We start from the raw sequence: 17,836 nt of genomic DNA, 5'->3' as shown, positions 1-17,836 counted from the left end.
CATTGGGAAAACCTCGAAAAAAATGCCAAGGATGAAGCTCATGTTGAAACAATAGTGCAAAAGAATTTATTCAAATGGTGAAAGAAAAGTAACAGTAAGAAACTTTAGTCAATTTGTCACAATGTAGTCGAATTTATCAGACATCAAATTTTCTAACTGGTGCATTTCCTGGCACATCACCGGTCAGATTTTCTAAAGAAAAACTAAATAAAATTGAGAGGAATTTGTTCAAACGTGACACAAATATGCTTTGACTCTTAAATAAACTTAAATTTACTTTTTTATAAATAAATTAACCATAGGAAAGCCTCTTAAGTATGGCGTTCAGAAATATTAAATAACTTGCAAGCAGCACACTGCACATAATTTCTGATGGCAATATTCACTGCTCTTTTACAGTCCTTGATGCTGCAGGCAATGTTAAATCAAATGAATTTCTTGTGAATTGGTGCATGTAAATATAGAATACATTAAATCTTGCGGACAAGACCCAGGGGCTATCAGTTAGCACTGCTCTCATACTCGTGATAAGGCTTAATAAAAACTCCAGGTACAAAGAGAAAGAAATCTTTATCACAGGTGAGAAATATCACATTTTTTTTACATCAAACACAAACATGCACATCTGTACAGTAGTCTTAGTACCAGCCCTACTGGACTTCTGAAGTAAGCAAACTAGAAAACATTTACAGATTTTCCAGCACTTCCTGGTACGATAAACCAACAGGATAATCTCCACTCATTGTAAATAAAATACACAAGCATTCATCCCCAAATCACTCATCTATTCAGTCAAGTCATAAGTTATAGTATAATTACTGTTTTTTGAGCAAACACTCAATCATGCACTTTATCTGCAAAAATGGCAGAAGGAGGTATTTAAACATGTCAATGTTCATATCTCACAAAAAGATTTATTCATTTAAAAAGGTAAGTGCTTATATTCTCTTTAACTCAGAAAAAGCCAAATTGCCATAGGGTTTCTCTAAGCCACAACAAACAAATTCACTGAATTTTGGGTAATAAATTCAAAGTTATCAAAAAGCCAGAAACATGTCAGAACCCAAAGAATCATTTAAACTGGGCTCAGTGAGGGAGGAAGCTAAAGGCACTTATCGTAGATCAAAGAAGCCATTCACTTGTGCCAAAGGTTGAGAAACAACTTCTTATGAAGCAACATCTCCAATTAGAACTCAGAGAATATAAATTATTGCCCCTATAAGAGATGAGACTTAAGTTAAGACTAGTGTTTAATTATCCAAATCTGGGTTAGATTTCAGTCCAGTTCTTGTCTTTGGCCCATTAAGTGAGATCAGCCCGTCGTCAAGCATCGCCATCCTCTATAGCAGCTTCTGATTGAGAATTTCCCACATCATTACCTTCCTGAAGAGAGGCATGTGGCACTGAAAATACAACCAGATACATGTTATTCTCCTATTTAAAAGCAGAATGATAAAATATTAAAAATTCTTGTGCAGACTTCCCCTAAAACCCGTTTCTCCACTGAGAAAATGGAAATAAGGTGTAGTGCACTAGCACTTCGTAAAGTAACATTTAATGTTTCTCATTCCTTCCCCTACTGGATTAAAGTGGAATAACAACTCTTGTAAACAACCTTGCTGTTGCTTGCACCTACTTTGCAGATAATGACGTCATCAGATAAGGTGTAGTAGTACTTCAGAAACAAAGAAAAAAGTTTGCTTTTTGCTACTTTTTAGACGGTTTCAAACTGAAACCAATGAGTGTAGGCCACTCTGGTTTTAGCTCAACTCCGCCTCCAAAAACTTAGTCTCTTCCTTTTACTTCCAGGCTCTGCAATGATGCCAATAAAAGAGCAAAATTCATCTTCTTGTTGTGTGTTTTACTGATAAAAGGCAAACTGAAAAACTTTACTTCTAGCCTTTATACGAGCAACTGGCACAGTAAAGCAGGTAGAGACCGCCTGCTTGCGCCTACCAGAACCACCAAAGTAGTTTAGTGCCGTTTCTGGCCAGCAGAGGGCAGCAGAGGGCTGTCCAATGTGAAGCTGCTCAAGTTTCTGCTTCAAGAACGACTGAAACCAGTTTGAAAGCAGTAGCTTAAAGTGCTAAACCCACTAGCGCTACGTTGAACAACAGTTAGGTATTACCTGTTTGAACGTGAGAGGCCTTGCTTTTGCTATATAATCTGCATATTTACAGGCGAACACACCACAGTCGTTGCCATTCCTCTGCTGTGGAATCTCCTATTGGAATCAAATATAAGTATTAACCTTACAGGTAAATATAAACTCTTATAGGTTGAGTTCTTCATTCACTTTACTTACGCCAGCTTTCAAACTCCCAACAGTCCATTTGGTGCTGTCGAGCTCTTTGCCCTTCTTCACTCTGTGCTCCTCTTTCAGGTAGAGTCTGAGAAATGAACAAGATTAAACACAGACGTTTGAGAAAAAAGAAACAAACACTAAAAGAAAATAAAAACAATGCAGGCTCACAGTAAGAGTCTACAGATGTCGTCATGTCTCTGACCCATCGAATCAAAGGATTTCACTGTCTTTGACTTAAAGTCTATTATCTGGAAACAAGACAGAAGACCCATGAGACCAGAGAAAATACTAATAATAATAAAGTCATGAGAGGGACTCACAGCCATCGCCCAGTGGACGCCAAGATGCAGCGGAACCAGAATGAGGTCAAAGACAAAGATGTCAACAGCCTTGGTCCAACGCTTCACTGCCGTGTGTCCTCCAGGCTGTCCTCCTCCTCGCAGCTTTGGGAAGAAGAAGGTGCTGAAGGAGTAGACCTTTAACTGTGCTGCTTTCCCAGAGCTCCGCTCCATGATGAGGGACAGGTAGAAGTTTATAACCTTGGTGCAAAAACACAATTTAATCCAAGTTGTGCTCATCTATGAGGTAACATGACAGTAGTACCACATTCCTAACCCTAACCCAGCTACATCCGGTTGAATCTATTAAAAGCTAAATAAAAAGTGTGTGAAGCCACATTTGGATGAGATCCCACCTCGTCGTTGAGCCATCCACCTTCCTGCAGCGTGGCCAGGTCTCGCTGTGTGATGCGAAGCTTGAAGGCTGCACTTAAAACAAGGCTGGGGTCGCTCTGAGCCAGAGCTTCGCTGATCTCTGCTGCCATTTCCTGCAGACACACAAAAACCCACACAGTGTCATTGCTTCCTTCAGTAATTCTACTATAAAACCGATCGTTTGACCTCACTTTAGTCAGCCTCGGCACGTCCTCTCCTCCATGTCTAGTGTGAGACACGTATGTTGGCTGTCCTTCAGGGAAGACAGCAGCAGACACGTCTCTGTCCACTAGATTAAGACGAGTTGCTACTTCTGTAGAAAGGTCCACCTCTGCTGTCTGTTTCTGCTGCAACACAAGTCAGCATGACTTGTTTTGTGACTAAATGTTTTGCCATATTAGATGAGAATGAAATAAAGATGCAACAACCTTTGAACATCTGACGGATTGTGGATCATCAAAGGTTCCACGGAGAGTCAAGCCACCCCATCTGCAACATGTTTAGCAGAAGTAACTCAGATGCTTTGTGACATAAATATAAAAATGATCCGTCCTGAACCAACCTGTCCTTTGTTGCAGAAGAGTTCCTGTATGGAAACATAGTTGGTGCAGCTGTGAAGGAGACATTAGCTGATTTAAAAACAAACAAATCTATGATAGAAGAGGTTTTCAGCCATTTTGAACATAAAGACTCCTACTTGTGCATCCCGCCCTCCTGGAAACGCTTTCAAAGGTTTTCTCTGAAGCAGACGTTCTGTGAGAAGCGTGGGCCAGCGACTCCCTGGAAGAAAAAGAAGAAGATGACCAACGAGCTCCAGAGGAATGTTGAGCTGGTGACCGGATGTTTGAACCTCACTCTTTGGGTTTGGTTTGGTGGAACGGTAGCGGCTGGTTTTTGCTGTACTTCTCCGTCACCATCTCCAGCAGGCGTCTGTAGTGCTCCTTGTTGTTCTGCTTAATGGCCTGTGAGCAGAAACCAAAGAGAAATGACCAAGTGAGCTGCTGATATCTGAGGGATTCTAGCTAATCAAACAATAAAGTGTTCAGAAAGGGAGAGAATTAGAGCCCAAACTGACCTCCTCCACAGTAAGACTGGGCTTGTAGCAGCGGTTGTGTCCAAAGCCACTGCATGCGAGTTCAGGATGAGCACCTCCTCCTCTAACAGCAGGCCTGGAGGGCAGCAGCTGGAGGGAGCCCCTCTTCTCCCTGTCTGAGAGTCCTGCAGGCAGCACTGTCCCACTGGGTAGGAGCATCAGACAGGGTGCTGCTTAGGGTTAGGCATGCACAGTAACTACTGTACTAAAATAAAGAAGGACTTGCCTGTGTTTCCTTAGCAACGGGGGCTGAGAGCTCTGGAAGGGATTCTTCCCACCCTTGTTGTTTACCACTGAATTATCTGGGGGGTGGGGGTACAGAAAGTAGATTTAAAACAATCATAATAGTTTTTACTTTTCTCTGTGGTGATGTCGTTCTCACTCACCCATTCTCCAGTCAGCACAGCTGATCCATGAAGTGTGAAGCTCATCTATACCAATCAGAGCGACCGGCTGATCAGAAGAGACATCATTAAAGACAAATCCAACATTTCACAACGTAACCTAAAAATCTTAAAGCTGGGGTCCGTTGTGTGATGTCATCAAGAAGAGTGGAAATATAAATGATGAAAGATTGTCTACTTTAGAATAGAACAGGGTCAGATGGTCAACTTTAAGCACATGTAACCATCAAGCGGACTCTGCCAGGGTTGATAACAGACTTAAAAACGAGTCTCAAATCTTGGCTTGACCTCTTACAATGTTTCCAAATGCCGGCTCAGTAAAGTCTGTGTGAGCTGCTCTCTTTGGAACAATCCACAGATTCTCAGTCATCCAGGACATGATAATCTTGAGTTTTAAATGAAGGTAGCTGGAATGTTCTTCTTATCTTGAAGAAGTTTCACCTTCAACCAGGAGCTTCTGTAGTTCTAAATCTTGGGTTTGGAGCAGGAGGCTTACAGAAACATTCACAGGAACTCACTCAGAACAAAGTGGGTGGAGTGTCTGTGAAACCTGGGCCTTTTTCTAAACACAAGAATACTTTACATTTTAAATCTGGTCATGTCCCCAAACAGAGACTAGTTCCATTTATGGATAACCACACCTGGATGACTGAGCCTTCACCAACATCTATTATACATCATCCAAACAAATCTGTCTGGATGAAGCACCCACCTGCGTCTCCTTGTGCTCCATCGCATTGTCACGCTTCTTCCGCAGCCTGAGTAGTCCTGCTAATCCAGTGACTGTCTTCTTCACAAAGCTGATTACTACATCTAAAAGAAAAGGACATTAAAGATCAAGAGCGGCTGATATCCAAGCTAGGACATCTTTTAAACACACCCAAAGTCACTGGAATTAAATATCATACCTCGTCTAGGTCTTTTGACCTCTACCGGGTCACTCTGACAAACATTATCAGCAACAAACACACTGAAACAGAGAAAATGAAAGTCTGGGTTCGTTTTCTTGTCATCGCACAAACCTAGAAACAAAGAAAATACATTTTCACCCCTACAAATGTAGCTCACAGTCCAAATTAAATTCCATTTCTGATAAATAGAGTGATAAATAACGTTAAAGTGTGGAAACAAGGACTTCTATAGAGTCTAACCATGTACTTACCGGCCAACGGATTTTTGTTTTGAACTTTAACCCTCTGATGCATGAATTATGAGATCTTCAACTATGATTTTTAAACAATTTTTTTCATTCATCTTTAGGTGTGAATGAAACAAATTTCAACACATATTTTTTGGGACATTTTGTTAATTTACAAATACTTTATTACATGTCCACCTCAGTGGACAGCGTGCATTCTGAACATGAAATATGTTGGATTGCCTTACTGACGTCCAAATGGAGGGGCTCACATGCAATAAAGTCTTCAACAGCTGTGATTATTAGCAAAAATAAATAACAATTTTGAGTACCTGTCCACTGTAGTGACCATTATGCATCAAAGGGTTAAAAAATAAGAAGAACTCAGGCCATTTCCAGCAGAAGAGCTGGCCCCAGTGTTTACGGGCATTTACAACTCCTCACTAGAGGCATCCCGTGAGCCTGACTGCTTCATGATCTCCACCATAGTCCCAGTTTTTAAGAAGCCAAGGATCACTGTGGTCACGTGCTTCCTTTTAAGATGCTCGTGCATCGCCTATGTGCTCCTGTGAAACGAGTTTCACCTTACAGAGTTTTCACTCTACTTGCTTCTCAGTTGTTTTCATGAAGTGCTCCAAAACCTTTGAGCTCTGTTGCTGCCTCACCATGATGTTTCATTTCTCCAATGATTCTGATTCGAATGCTGAGCTGCAATGGCATTATTGCGCATGTGCGCTGACTTGCGTAAGCAGCAGCTTACACAGATGGGGACTAGAGCGCATCTGCGTTGAGCAGAGAGGCAGGAAGCAAACGACAAATGTGCTGCAGCAGGCGAGATTTTAAAAATGCTCATACAATAAACGACGCGTTGAGTTATTTGTTTTGTTGACGTCGTCATGACGCGTCGATTAATCGTGGCAGCCCTATTTCAGTCTATACAAAATTTGCTGATTTCAGAAGCATAAATCAGTCACGGCAAATTTCATTTATCGGCCATAACAGTAATATTAATATCGGTATTGGCCCCAAAAATTCCTATCGGTGCATCCCTACATTTATGTTTGTGTTTAATCACGATTATATTCTTACTTCCTATGTTAGCTCATCTCTTACTTTTACCTTTCTTTAAGCAACAAGTACAGCAGCAATTTCCTAATGTTGTGATTTCTCGCACAAACCTGTCTGATTCTTATTCTGATTACCATTTGAATTTAGGAAAACAAAAGATGAAAAACAATTTTTCTGCTTTCCCTCCCCCATGAGAACCAAAACTGAACATGTATCTCAATTCATTTTCAGAGTCAAAAATAATATTTGGAAATCAAAATCCCTACATGAAAATCGTATTTATGTTGCTTTTTGATGATGGGAATTATTAGCCTTCTTCAAGCAGCTGACCCCCATCAAGGGATGGTCCAGGCTGGTCAGGTGGGAGGTGGACCATCTGGTGGAGCCAAAACAACCTAGAGCTCAATGCTCTAGACAGCGGAGATGAAGATGGACCTCAGCCCCAACTCCACCATGGAATTTGTGGCGTCTTTTCACTTCTGATGACCCCTCACAATCAGCACCTGAACATTTTGATGACTGTTAAAAATATCTGTTATACCAATCTCGTTTTTAGAGACCAAATAAGTAAACAGAATCCCAAAAACTGAAATAAATGATTGCAATTTTGACTTAAACTCTTCACTGACTGTGAACAAAGAACGATACAACTTTTGGGTTACTGCTCCTTTTTGTACTGTACCTGCTAAATTATGCTAATTTAGTTGTCAGAAACGCCACGGTAAAATAAATGTTAGAAGTCTTGGTATATTTGACTTTCGTGTAAGATTAATGCTCAGAAAGTGTTCATTTATATCTAAAACATGTACCAACAAGAAAGGAAACATCAGAACAATAACGTGTTTACATTGGGTTAGCTAGAATGACAGTTTGATTGCTAACGTTAGCTTTGCGTAAACAAATGATTGCGTCGCAGCAGAAGTGAGCAAATTCAAGGAGCACTAAGGTAGCAAAAGGTCTCTTACCTTTGATAATTCCGTTTAACCGGTCTGCTGCCGCTTTCCTGCAGCCGTGATGCGGTTGTCACGTCAGGTAGCGTGGGTTCTTTCTCGCTATCGTTCCTTTCCCCGGACCACTCGGTGGAGTTTTGCCCCGAAACGGGTTCAAACAGCGACGAGATTCCGTCAACTATCCATCCATACATCCCAGACAAATACGTCCAAATTGTACCGAGGTCTTCCACGCGGGCCAGGACGGTTTGTTTACTTCTAATATTGACCAAACTATCTACGACACAATCTCCTCCGGTTACTTTAGCACAGCGCAGCGTTAGCAACGCTGGAGGAAGTTCGTCATTACATATGGCTGCAGAGAAGGTGGAAATGTTTTGTGCGTCAGCGCGACACGGTTGGGTGGGATAAGAGTACTAAACATATACAATCACAGACGGCGACTCCGGGTTACTAAAACAAGCTAACCCACCAACCGATATCTGTCAGCGTTGAAACAATCGGATTGGCTCCCGATTTATTTCTAGTGGTTCTGTTTCGTTCCCTCCTGACTGCCAGTGGCAGTAAACAGAGTGGATGTATCTCCTCGCGCTCTGCGCAGGTCGAGTACTAATGTAAACAAAGTCACGCACGTGACACGTAGCGCACCTGGTCGCGAGTCTATAAATTACGCGCCGATAGCTACGTTCGGGTCTCCCGGGATCTTCTCGCCCGAGAAGTTCCGAGTGACCCCTGTGACTGGCAATCATCCAGGAACTCACAGAACGGAAGTTACACCGTAACCTCCGAATTGCTGCATTTCAGACGTCGACATTTATACGATTCAGATTTCAGAGATGAATTGTTAATCAATTTTAAGGTGATAACTACCAATTCTATTTCAGAAGACATTTTATCTTTAATTGTACAAGAGGTTAAAAAGGAAAATGTACAACTTGGATAAATATTCATAGAATTAACGGTTTATTATGGTAAAGCAAATTTAAAGTTTATTTTGTGAGCCAATTCTTTGAAAAAAAAAACATCTAGACAAGAAATTTTCGGTTCAGATCTGACTAGCTAATTAAATTGTTCTGCAAAGAGCTATACAAATTTATAAAAATATTTTTTTCTCCACTGCAGTTATTTACCTGTATTTAAGGCACATTTAACATGCAAATTGCAAATACAACGTTAACTTTTTTTATGAACAAGCTAATTCTGAAAAACTTTATAAAAAGAGCAATTTTAATGTGGTGTACCTTCTCACAGTAAAATATAACAATAAATCAGTAAGTGATCCACATTATTAAAACCGACACTTTTAATTTTGCATTTTAAACCCATGCCATGCACATATTTCATATATTTTTCTTGAGCCAGTATGTGCTAAAATAAATACAAGGTTAATGGAAGGCCACTCAGACCCCCCACCGCCCTGTGGCCAGAATACCACATTTGCAACTTCAGAGTGCCGGTCTGGTCGGATGGACTTAGAAAAAGTAGAGCAGCAGTCTGGTTCCAGTACATTTCTTGCACGTTTTAGATCGTGAACACAGCTGATTTGTTTGATCTAGTAATGAATCACTTCACCAGAAACTAACGAAGGCTGAGGAGACATTTCAGCTGTTAAAAGCTGGTGTCAAAAAGACGAAAGCACAGCAAGATCAGTTTTGCTTTTGGCTCTACTAATTGGATACTAAATGGACACCAGGGGATGCTAAAAGCAAGCAAAACTGCCAAGTGTACCTTTAAAACCCAAACTGAATAGCATCAAAATCCTATAGATACTAACAGTGCATACCTTTTACATATTTTGTATCAAGATTAAAGTCCCATAGTTGTCACACACACACACACTGGTGTGGTGCAGTGAAGGTTGTCCTCTGCATTTGACCCATCCTTGTGAGGAGTGGTGAGCTGCAGAAACGACCACACGTGGAAACAGCCCCTTAAGGCGGAGGGTCAAGCAGGGACACATTGGGTCCCATTTTCATAAAGTCTTTGATATGACCTGACCAGAATTTGAACTCTGATCTCCCAATCTCAGGGCAGACACTCGACCGTTAGGCCACTAAACTGGTATCATAGTTAGATTAAATTATTTTGTTTCCTCAAAATTCTACACACAAAACTCAATAATGACAATGAGGAAAAAAGCTTTGTTGAGATTTTTGTTCATTTTTTTTAAGACTTAGTATTGTCTTTGATAAAAGGATCAGTTTCAGTCAGTTGCATAGAATGCAATGCATGGAAATTCAGAGATTATAAGCCCAATAACAACCTAAACATATTTACTGTAAACCGAGAAATGTCTTTTGTCAGATGTTCCACCAAAAGAATGTAACATTTAATCAAGATTACAAACAATGGTTTCAAGTTATGTAAAGGACTCCTTTAATAGTTTTATAACAGAGACACACATTACTAAAGCGTTTAAGGTCCAGCTTTGTGCAACTCGATATGCATGTTGGTAACTTCCAGTATAAAATCAGTGCATGTTTAAAATCAAACACAATCAACAGAAATCCCTTTACATAACAGAAAATTATGTAAAACAGCGATGAAGCACCATTTACAAATTTGAAAATATTTCTTCTTGCAGCATCTCAAAATGTGGATTTACAATAGAAAAACTACATTTAGATTTATTTTTAAAATAATTTAGACACTTGCTTAAAACTATACAAAAAAGATATAAAGGTAAGGCTTGGTCTGTGCAGGAAGGAAAAACGAAGAAACATTTCGTCTTTTAGTGGACGGACTACTTTGGGTCAGACGAACCTAAATAGAACAGAAAAAAGAAAATTAGTTAATTTTAAAAGCATTAGTAATTTTTCTTGGGCTTCAACACCACACATACCGTAAATCTCTAATATTAGCCTGTATTTAATTAACTGCCGGGTATCATATTTTGGCCGGAGTCGGCGGAGGTGAATAATGGCTGGTTTTTTATTGTGGCCGGGTGGAATGTGGTAACAAGCAAGTACGGGGGGCGGTTGTGTCATCCGTCTCACTTTTGATTAGCCAGTGACAGACCGCGAGGGTAACTTTAACCGTGCGGAGACGAAGAGGAGGCGAATATTTGATATCAAGTTCAAAGAGAGTGTGCTGATTATGCTGCAGAACACTCTGGGGAGCAGTAGCAGGGGTTGTATGAACTAGTCACTAGTCGACTTCACAGCTCTATAGTGACTTTTTATGCCTGGCTGTCATCGACTAGTCACTGTCACATGATAATGACCGGCAAGATGCAGTCCACGGAAAAGACAGCAGCCTGCTGTCAGCAGGTGACAAGCTCCTGCGCGTCGGGATGCAAGCGCTGTGCCAGAGCGTCGGTACCGACACCCGCCGTAAAACGGACATTTAACCAAATTGTGACGTTTCCCTCTTGCAATTTAACATTCCCCTCACCCCCATCCTAACCTTAACCAGCTTGCGCATGCAACGCTCTGATTGTAGACGTGCTCCAGACATCTGCGTCCTGAGCACGGCCACAGTAACATTATCAAATCAGGTGTCGCCACCTCAAAAACTAATTTAACACGCGATCGTTCATGTCGGCTCATTTCCTTTTATGTTTTCTGTCTTTTATTCTTTTATTTGTGCCTGATGCGCTTCGCTGCTGTGGATCGGGGCGCATCACCTGTTTTGTCCTTGGTGACGCACCTCACTGATGTGGCCGGCAAGCACTCCGCTGTTTTTGCGGTCGGGAGATCTTTTAGAACTGCAGTTCAAAGGTAACTCATAAGGTGAATATGAACCCGGGTAGCAGTTTTTCTTTAGGATTGAGAGGAGATGCAGGAAGATAATAAACAGACAGGACAGAAAAATAGTCAAATAAAAACAAGTTAGTTTTTGTACCTGGTGGTTGCAACAAACAGACACCACTGAAGGTAATCAGAAGCGAGGAACAGAAATGAAATAATTATTTGAATGTTTAGAGCAACAGGAACTCTGAGGGGCTGCAGGCGCATCAGTGAGTGTGCGGCCACTGCGCAGGGGGAGGGGGGGGAGGGCTGAAGCAGAAACTACCGTTGTTAAAATAAATGTGTTTAACTTTGAAAATGTGGGCGCAATTTTAACCGTCAAAAACTCCAACGAACCATTAGTTCATTTTGCTCAAATAGAAATTGAGGCCTGCCTCTAATACTGGTCCTCCTTCCAATAAAGGCCTGGAGCTTGATGAGCTTGAGTCAAATACAGACCCGGGTCTGTATTAGAGGATTTACGGTAAGTATTTATATCAGAAAGATTTTGTTTTATTGCCAGTTTCCCAGATTTTTCTTTTGTTTTCCACAGTAAAAGGGACTCATGTGGTACTTTCAGCATCAGATACTGCTCAGATGTCACAGGATGACACCAGATTCAGACACTCCACCTTTGGTCTAAAAATGGGACTATGAGAGTTGAATAGAATAGAATAGAATAGAATATACTTTATTGTAATTGCTCATGGCTATTAAATTACAGATGGTCCGCCATCAACAGAGCACAAAATAATAAATAACAATAAATATCAAAACCATAGAGGACTAAAAACAATTTAAAAACATTTAGCAAACACCAAGAAAGTGCAGCGCAACCAGTGATTCAGATCTGCTAAAACAACAATTTAAAAGGATTTCAAACAGATTAGTCCACTGAGTTGGTTACGATGACATTAATCTGAGCCAACAGGGTTTTTATTTTTGCTCACCTTGCAAAGTTCCCACCAAACGCTGCTGTACTTTCTCTAGATGATGGATGTATTCTGTCAGGGACCGCTCAGGATCCTGAGACGTCCCACCGGAGGACAAAGTGGTGTCGGAGTGCAATCTGAGGAGAAAACAGATCGTTGTAACATTTCTGATGACAACACAAAATAAATCTATGGAACCGAAGTCCAGACCTGCTGCGCCACCTGAAAGACTTGCTGGATGGAACTATGGAGAACACACCGTCTCCATGGTTACTGTTGTCTCTGACCTGTGTTGGGTCAGAGTTTGATCTAGGCTGCTGCTGCCTTAAGACTTCAGCTTTAGGTCCTGCTAAAGACAGAAATTATAACAATGCGTGCATGAGTGCGTGTGTGTGTGTGTGTGTGTGTGTGTGTAACAGACCTGGGGCGTGTCCATTAGCCGTCCCTGAGTAGGGGAGTCGTCTGATTGCTCTCTGCCATTTCCTAGTGAGGAACCTCATTCTAAAAAAATAAAAAACACACAGAGGCTGGATTTAAACACAAGGCCAGGGCCGCCAAACCACATCATCAGTTACGTCCTACCTGAACACCGCTATGACGGCTCGAACCGCCGCCCTGAATCGCCTCAGGGGTTTGCGTTGGGATGTGAGGGGGGGCGAGGGCCGTGCTCCCATACGAGCAATCAGACACAGCGTGGCCTCCTCACAGTCTTGAAACCCTCCCAGCAGGAGCAGCAGGTAGCGCTTTTGATAAACCAGGGCCTTCCTGAAGCTCTCGGCGCGCAGGTAGCGCTCGTAGTAACGCTGCAGCTGTAACACAAGCAGCAGCGGCTTTATCAGCTGCACGTTCTGACCCAAACACGATTAAACGTTTTGTCTCCTACTGACCCTGCTGTTGCTGGTTGCATCATTAACGGGTCGGTTTTCTGTTTCTGCAGCGACCTTGGCGAGCTCGTTCTCTGCTCGCCGCAGCTGTTTCTCCACACAGGTGAGCCTATTTTTGTACGTGGTCCGCTCACGACTCAGTGATGTCACCTGTTCTGTCAACGTCGAATTCTCCTTCAGCAAACTCTCCAACAGGCTAGATGAAGGTGTGGACCCCACCTATGATGGTGCATTTCGTCATTAATGTACTAGTTTTGTTAGCATTTTATCAAGTTTCAGTGTCGCTCCCTTGACTACCTGCTGGCGTGGCTGTGAGGTGGCGGTCTGGTCGCGGTCAGCCGGGGAGTTACTGTGACGCGGCACAGAAGCAGGCGCGGCTTCGAGCTGCTGTCCCGGGGCCGAGCCAGACAGCCTCTGAGCAACCATCTCTCTCTCGTCTCTCTCCAGCTCGGTGAGCGTGTACTGCAGCTCCTGCATGCGCCGCTGATCCAGCTGCCTCAGCATCTCCAGCTCCAGCTTCAGTCAGAAAAAATTCCTTTAAAAATCAAAAGCATTACGCGTGAAGATACTTGGTGTGATAACTTACAAGCTTTTTATTGGTCCTCTCCTGACGAATCTCCCTGTCCTTCTGCTCTTGCCTTCCCCTTCTCCTCTCCCTCTCGACCTGGTCCTCCCTCTCCCTCTCCTTCTCCTTTAGCAGACGGACCATCTCCTTCAGCTCCACTAGTTCCACCCCGTGTCGTCTGGATTGCTCCCTCTCAGCCTCTAAAGCATGGGTGATGTCCTGTTTTTGCTCTTTTAAAGTCTCCACTAGAACTCGGTACTTGCTAACCGCCTCCTGCTCCCTCTGAAGCTGCTCCCGCCTCGTTTTATCCTCTTCTTCCCATCTTCTCCTGCTCTGAAGCAGCTCGGTCCTCAGCTTGTTCACCACAGCTGCCAGCTCCTCCTCCTGCCTCCGCTCCTGGTCCAGCTGGGAGCGCAGCTCTAAGATGAAATTCTGGTCTCTGGCTGCATCGGCCTCATGTCTGCGGCTGAGCTCGTCCACCTGCCTGGACCAGCGGTCTCGCTCCTCATCAACCCTCTTGTGAGAATCCGCGAGCTTAGAGTGGATTTCAGTCAGGCGAGACTCCGCTTCATGCAGAAGGCATTCGATTTGAGACTTTTCCTGTAAACAGAGCTCCTGCTGATGTGCAAAACGCTGGCGTTCATCTTCTTGAGCTTTGTGAGTGTCCTCCAAGCACTTCTCCAACAGCGAACTTCGTGATTGTTCGATCTGTAGCTCTTGTTTGAGATTGCTGAAGGCCACCATCTCCTGCTCCACCTGGCCCTTTAGAGAGTTCACCTCAGAGCGGTGCTTCTCATGGGACACATGAGCGGCCTAGGGAAAGGACAGAGGGTCAAGCTCTTTTAAAGTTCTGTTCCAACCAAAACCCTAGCATTAATGCTAGTTTCATTGTCATCTCACCTCTCTCCTCTCCTCCTCCTCTTTGTCTCTACGGAGAATCAGAGCTCTCTCCTGCTCCAGTTCTTTCTGAAGCTCCTTAACTTTGGTCTGTTCCCTCCTCAAAGCTTCCTCCCCTTCCTCTGCAGTCAGCCTGACACACAGGATAACATTCCAGCTTTAGTTTTCACCCCTTTTCAACATGTTACAGGTAAAAAATAAACTAAAGTCCATGTTTTTAGAGCATGAAACATACCTAAGTGACAGTATTTTATTCTTTTGCTCCTGCAAAGCATTGTGGGAACATTTTAACTGGTTCTGGTTCTCCTCCAGCTCTGCCCTCAGCTGAGATTCCACCTGCCCGTCGGTCTGTAGCTGGCGTCTGTGCCAGTCATCGTCGATGTAATCAGACTGAGGAGAAAAAGAATATCATCAGCACCAAGGATTGCTTCTAAAAATGTTAAATCAGAAACAGGAGTAAATAAAAATACCCCAAAGCATCTACAATACCGTGAGATAACCGTGGAAACGCACCTGTGTGTTTCTCTGAGCCATTCGACAGAGCAGCTCTCTGAGAGCGATCACCGTCTCCTGCAGCGCTCTCTTCTCCTGCTGCCAGCTCATGGGAGGATCAGGTGATGGTGCTTTATCACCACGGTCCCCTGAAGTTGAGAGACGCCGAGTTTGATCGGTGGGGAAGGCTTTTAGATCAAAAACACGAGGATGGGCTGATGGAGCGGCGCCACGCTGGCTCAGAGTGAGAATCCTGCAGCTTTCTTGATACACTTTTTTTAACAGATCCTGTAAAGCAAAAAAAAAAAAAAAAAAAAAAAAAAAGCTAAAAGCATCAGACTTACAGTGGTTTTACCTGCTGCTGATGGTGTTTATAAAAACTTACCTGAAGTTCAGGTGACAAGTCATCACAGTAGCTCATGCTCCCTGCAGCACTGTCTGTGTTGGCAGTGGGGTTCATGCCTCTGCAGCGCAGGTACTGAACAAACTGAGCATCCAGCCTTTCCGTTTGTTCCAGCTCCACTCTCAGCCTCGCGCCCAGCTCTGAACTCACGTCTGAACAATGAAACGACAAAAACAGAGTCATCTTCTACTTTCCAATCTAAAAGAGCCCCGCTGCAGCAGCCGGGTGACCAATAACCTGCTAAGCTGTCCGGCTGCAGAGGTACTTACTGCTGCCGTAACCATCACTGGTGTTCCATTCTTGTGCCGACAGGGAGGAGGTGGAGCCAAGAGGAGATGGAGGTGCTGTTAGGTCAAGTCCTTCCAGCTCATGCACCACCAAAAAAAAAATATATATTTTAACACAAAAAACACAGAAAAGTCCAGATAACGTACATGCATGACTCTTTTGTGCTGCATACTTTTTCAGCCTCCACTGAGTTGAGAACGGAGAAGTTGTCAGAGCCGGATAAAGACTTTGGAGAGTGGCTGCTCTGAGTTTCTGGATCTGGAGTGATGGTCCTGGAGCGCGGAGGCTCCATAGCAACCCTGGGAGAGGTTTTATCCTGAGGAGGATCGAGGCTTGTGTTGTTCATGCCGCTGAGCTCAAACAGACGGGAGTCGAGTGCAGAAGTTTGAAAGCGTTCTCGGATTCTGTCTTCGGAACAATCGAGTCTCCTCAAAACTTCTGGAGAGCTCAGAGACGCTTCATCACGGGAGATGGTCAGACCATCCTCAAAGCCCAGGTGAGAAACGTCTGATGAAAGCAGCAAAGGTGTTAGTCTTACCTCAGAACAACAAGAAATGTTTCAATCTGCAGGTGCTCACCCCGCTGTGGGAAGCTCTGGTGACGCCATTGATGTAGTTCCTGTAGTTCTCTTCTCTGGTATGCTAGTTTCTCTTCCTGTAGCGCTAGGTCCTCCTGGAGATGCTGCAGTTCTGCCTTCAGCTGATTGTTTTCTGTTTCCAGGTCAACAAGATATTGATCTTTGGTCTGAAAACAGAAATAATAAACATCAAGTATAAATTAGTTTGATTCTCTCCTCTGCTCCTCCTGAACTCACCTGTTTGTTGTCATGAAAGCTTTCCGTTTTCTTTGTGGTGGAGCTCAGCCCTTGTTTCATAGCAGTCAGCTCCGTCCTCAGTGTCTCGTACTCTGTCCTCAGCTTGGAAAACTCCGCCTCCCTCAGTCTCAAAGCGGTATCTGCTTTAGCCAGGGTCACGTCGGCGTGAGTCTGAGTGAAAGTGGAGCGTTTGTTTTACATATCTCCCAGAAGCTGTTACGAGCTAAGCTAGGCTAAGCTAAGCAGAACTCTCACACGTCTCCTAAAACCATTGCAGCTGCTTCCCACCACATCGCCACGGCCACAGACTCAGGAGTAAATGCAACCAAAAGCTACCCAAGCTTTTCCTTTAACTTCCTCATTTTTAAAGTCACTTCCTCCCTATGTTTCTGTAGTTGCTGTGCTGCAACACGTCACCACGGCAACGCCCCTAATTAGGACCAGATGTGGTCTGTGGCACAGCTGTATGCTGAAACTCTGGTTGGTTGGGGTAAAGGTCTGAGTAAACCATTCTGTTTAAAGATCTAGAATCACAAAGCATGACTTAAAGAATGAAATAAGCCTCTTTTACCTCTAAAAACATCCAAATCTATTTAAGCACATTTAACTAGATGTGATGAGTGGGGGCTGCATGACTTAATTTTTCGGGATCGGTTGGTTCGCTGGAGTTTTTGACAATTAAAATTGTGCCCACATTTTCTAAGTTAAACACATCTCTCTTAACAACGGTAGTTTCTGCATCTATACTGCTCCGCTTCAGTCCTCTCTCCTCTCCCCCTGCCGCAAACTCACTGATGCGCCTGCAGCCTCTCAGAGTTCCTGCTGCTCTAAACATTAAAACAATTATTTCATTTTCTGTTCCTCACTTCTGATTACCTTCAATGGTGTCTGTTTGTTGCAACCACCAGGTACAAAAACTAACTTGTTTTTATTTGACTATTTTTCTGTTCCGTCTGTTTATTATCTTCCTGCATTTCCTCTCAATCCTAAAGAAAAACGGCTACCTGGGTTCATATTCACCTTATGAGTTACCTTTGAACTGCAGTTCTAAAAGATCTACTGACCGCAAAAACAGCAGAGTGCGCGCCGGCCGCATCAGTGGTGCGTCACCGGAGGACAAAACAGGTGATGCGCCCCGCTCCACAGCAGCGAAACGCATCAG

General features: G+C 43.3%; 2 protein-coding genes across 13 annotated transcripts in view; both read right to left on the bottom strand.

The window, feature by feature from the left end:
* Positions 1–553: 553 nt before the first annotated feature.
* On the bottom strand, positions 554–8,046 carry senp2 (SUMO specific peptidase 2). 2 transcript variants are annotated; one of them, XM_015969695.3, is made up of 17 exons: positions 7,687–8,046; positions 5,424–5,485; positions 5,228–5,328; positions 4,498–4,564; positions 4,338–4,413; positions 4,094–4,256; positions 3,874–3,980; positions 3,716–3,798; positions 3,581–3,629; positions 3,447–3,507; positions 3,210–3,365; positions 3,000–3,131; positions 2,626–2,844; positions 2,474–2,553; positions 2,306–2,390; positions 2,129–2,224; positions 554–1,403 (listed from the first exon to the last, which is right to left on the bottom strand). In XM_015969695.3, the coding sequence occupies exons 1-17, from the start codon at positions 7,863–7,865 to the stop codon at positions 1,341–1,343; spliced, it is 1,779 nt and encodes a 592-aa protein (XP_015825181.3). In that variant the 5' UTR covers positions 7,866–8,046; the 3' UTR covers positions 554–1,340. The 2 variants fall into 2 exon arrangements, with proteins under 2 accessions (XP_015825181.3, XP_054598149.2); XM_054742174.2 differs by having other exon boundaries at positions 3,210–3,362; positions 7,687–8,009.
* A 2,205-nt stretch (positions 8,047–10,251) lies between these two features.
* pcnt (pericentrin) overlaps positions 10,252–17,836 on the bottom strand; it is a 30,325-nt gene continuing 22,740 nt past the window's right edge. For 4 of the 11 annotated variants that reach the window (XM_070546834.1, XM_070546826.1, XM_070546833.1 and 1 more), the window contains 16 exons: positions 16,675–16,845; positions 16,439–16,604; positions 16,033–16,367; positions 15,842–15,950; positions 15,555–15,724; positions 15,191–15,457; positions 14,913–15,067; positions 14,681–14,810; positions 13,802–14,593; positions 13,513–13,731; positions 13,219–13,434; positions 12,914–13,140; positions 12,753–12,832; positions 12,542–12,680; positions 12,350–12,468; positions 10,252–10,434 (listed from right to left, as the gene is read on the bottom strand). In XM_070546834.1, coding sequence (XP_070402935.1) covers positions 10,415–10,434; positions 12,350–12,468; positions 12,542–12,680; positions 12,753–12,832; positions 12,914–13,140; positions 13,219–13,434; positions 13,513–13,731; positions 13,802–14,593; positions 14,681–14,810; positions 14,913–15,067; positions 15,191–15,457; positions 15,555–15,724; positions 15,842–15,950; positions 16,033–16,367; positions 16,439–16,604; positions 16,675–16,845 — 3,315 coding nt within the window. In that variant the 3' untranslated portion in view covers positions 10,252–10,414. The remainder of the gene's footprint in view (positions 10,435–12,349; positions 12,469–12,541; positions 12,681–12,752; positions 12,833–12,913; positions 13,141–13,218; positions 13,435–13,512; positions 13,732–13,801; positions 14,594–14,680; positions 14,811–14,912; positions 15,068–15,190; positions 15,458–15,554; positions 15,725–15,841; positions 15,951–16,032; positions 16,368–16,438; positions 16,605–16,674; positions 16,846–17,836) is intronic. The other 7 variants (XM_070546835.1, XM_054742163.2, XM_070546830.1 and 4 more) reach the window with 5 other exon arrangements.

Source organism: Nothobranchius furzeri, chromosome 18, assembly GCF_043380555.1.
Source record: "Nothobranchius furzeri strain GRZ-AD chromosome 18, NfurGRZ-RIMD1, whole genome shotgun sequence".
NCBI lineage: Eukaryota > Metazoa > Chordata > Actinopteri > Cyprinodontiformes > Nothobranchiidae > Nothobranchius > Nothobranchius furzeri.
Note: the sequence above shows the minus strand (reverse complement) of the source record. Positions and strands in the feature narration are given on the sequence as shown.

Bases quoted from the DNA above. Each gene is read 5' to 3' on its own strand.
- senp2 (XM_015969695.3), bottom strand. From the start codon at position 7,865: ATGTATGGATGGATAGTTGACGGAATCTCGTCGCTGTTTGAACCCGTT. The intron at 4,257-4,337 runs GCAAGTCCTTCT...GCTCCTACCCAG, and splicing joins CCGTTGCTAAGGAAACACAG to TGGGACAGTGCTGCCTGCAG. The intron at 2,554-2,625 runs GTGAGTCCCTCT...TCTTGTTTCCAG, and splicing joins GCGTCCACTGGGCGATGGCT to ATAATAGACTTTAAGTCAAA.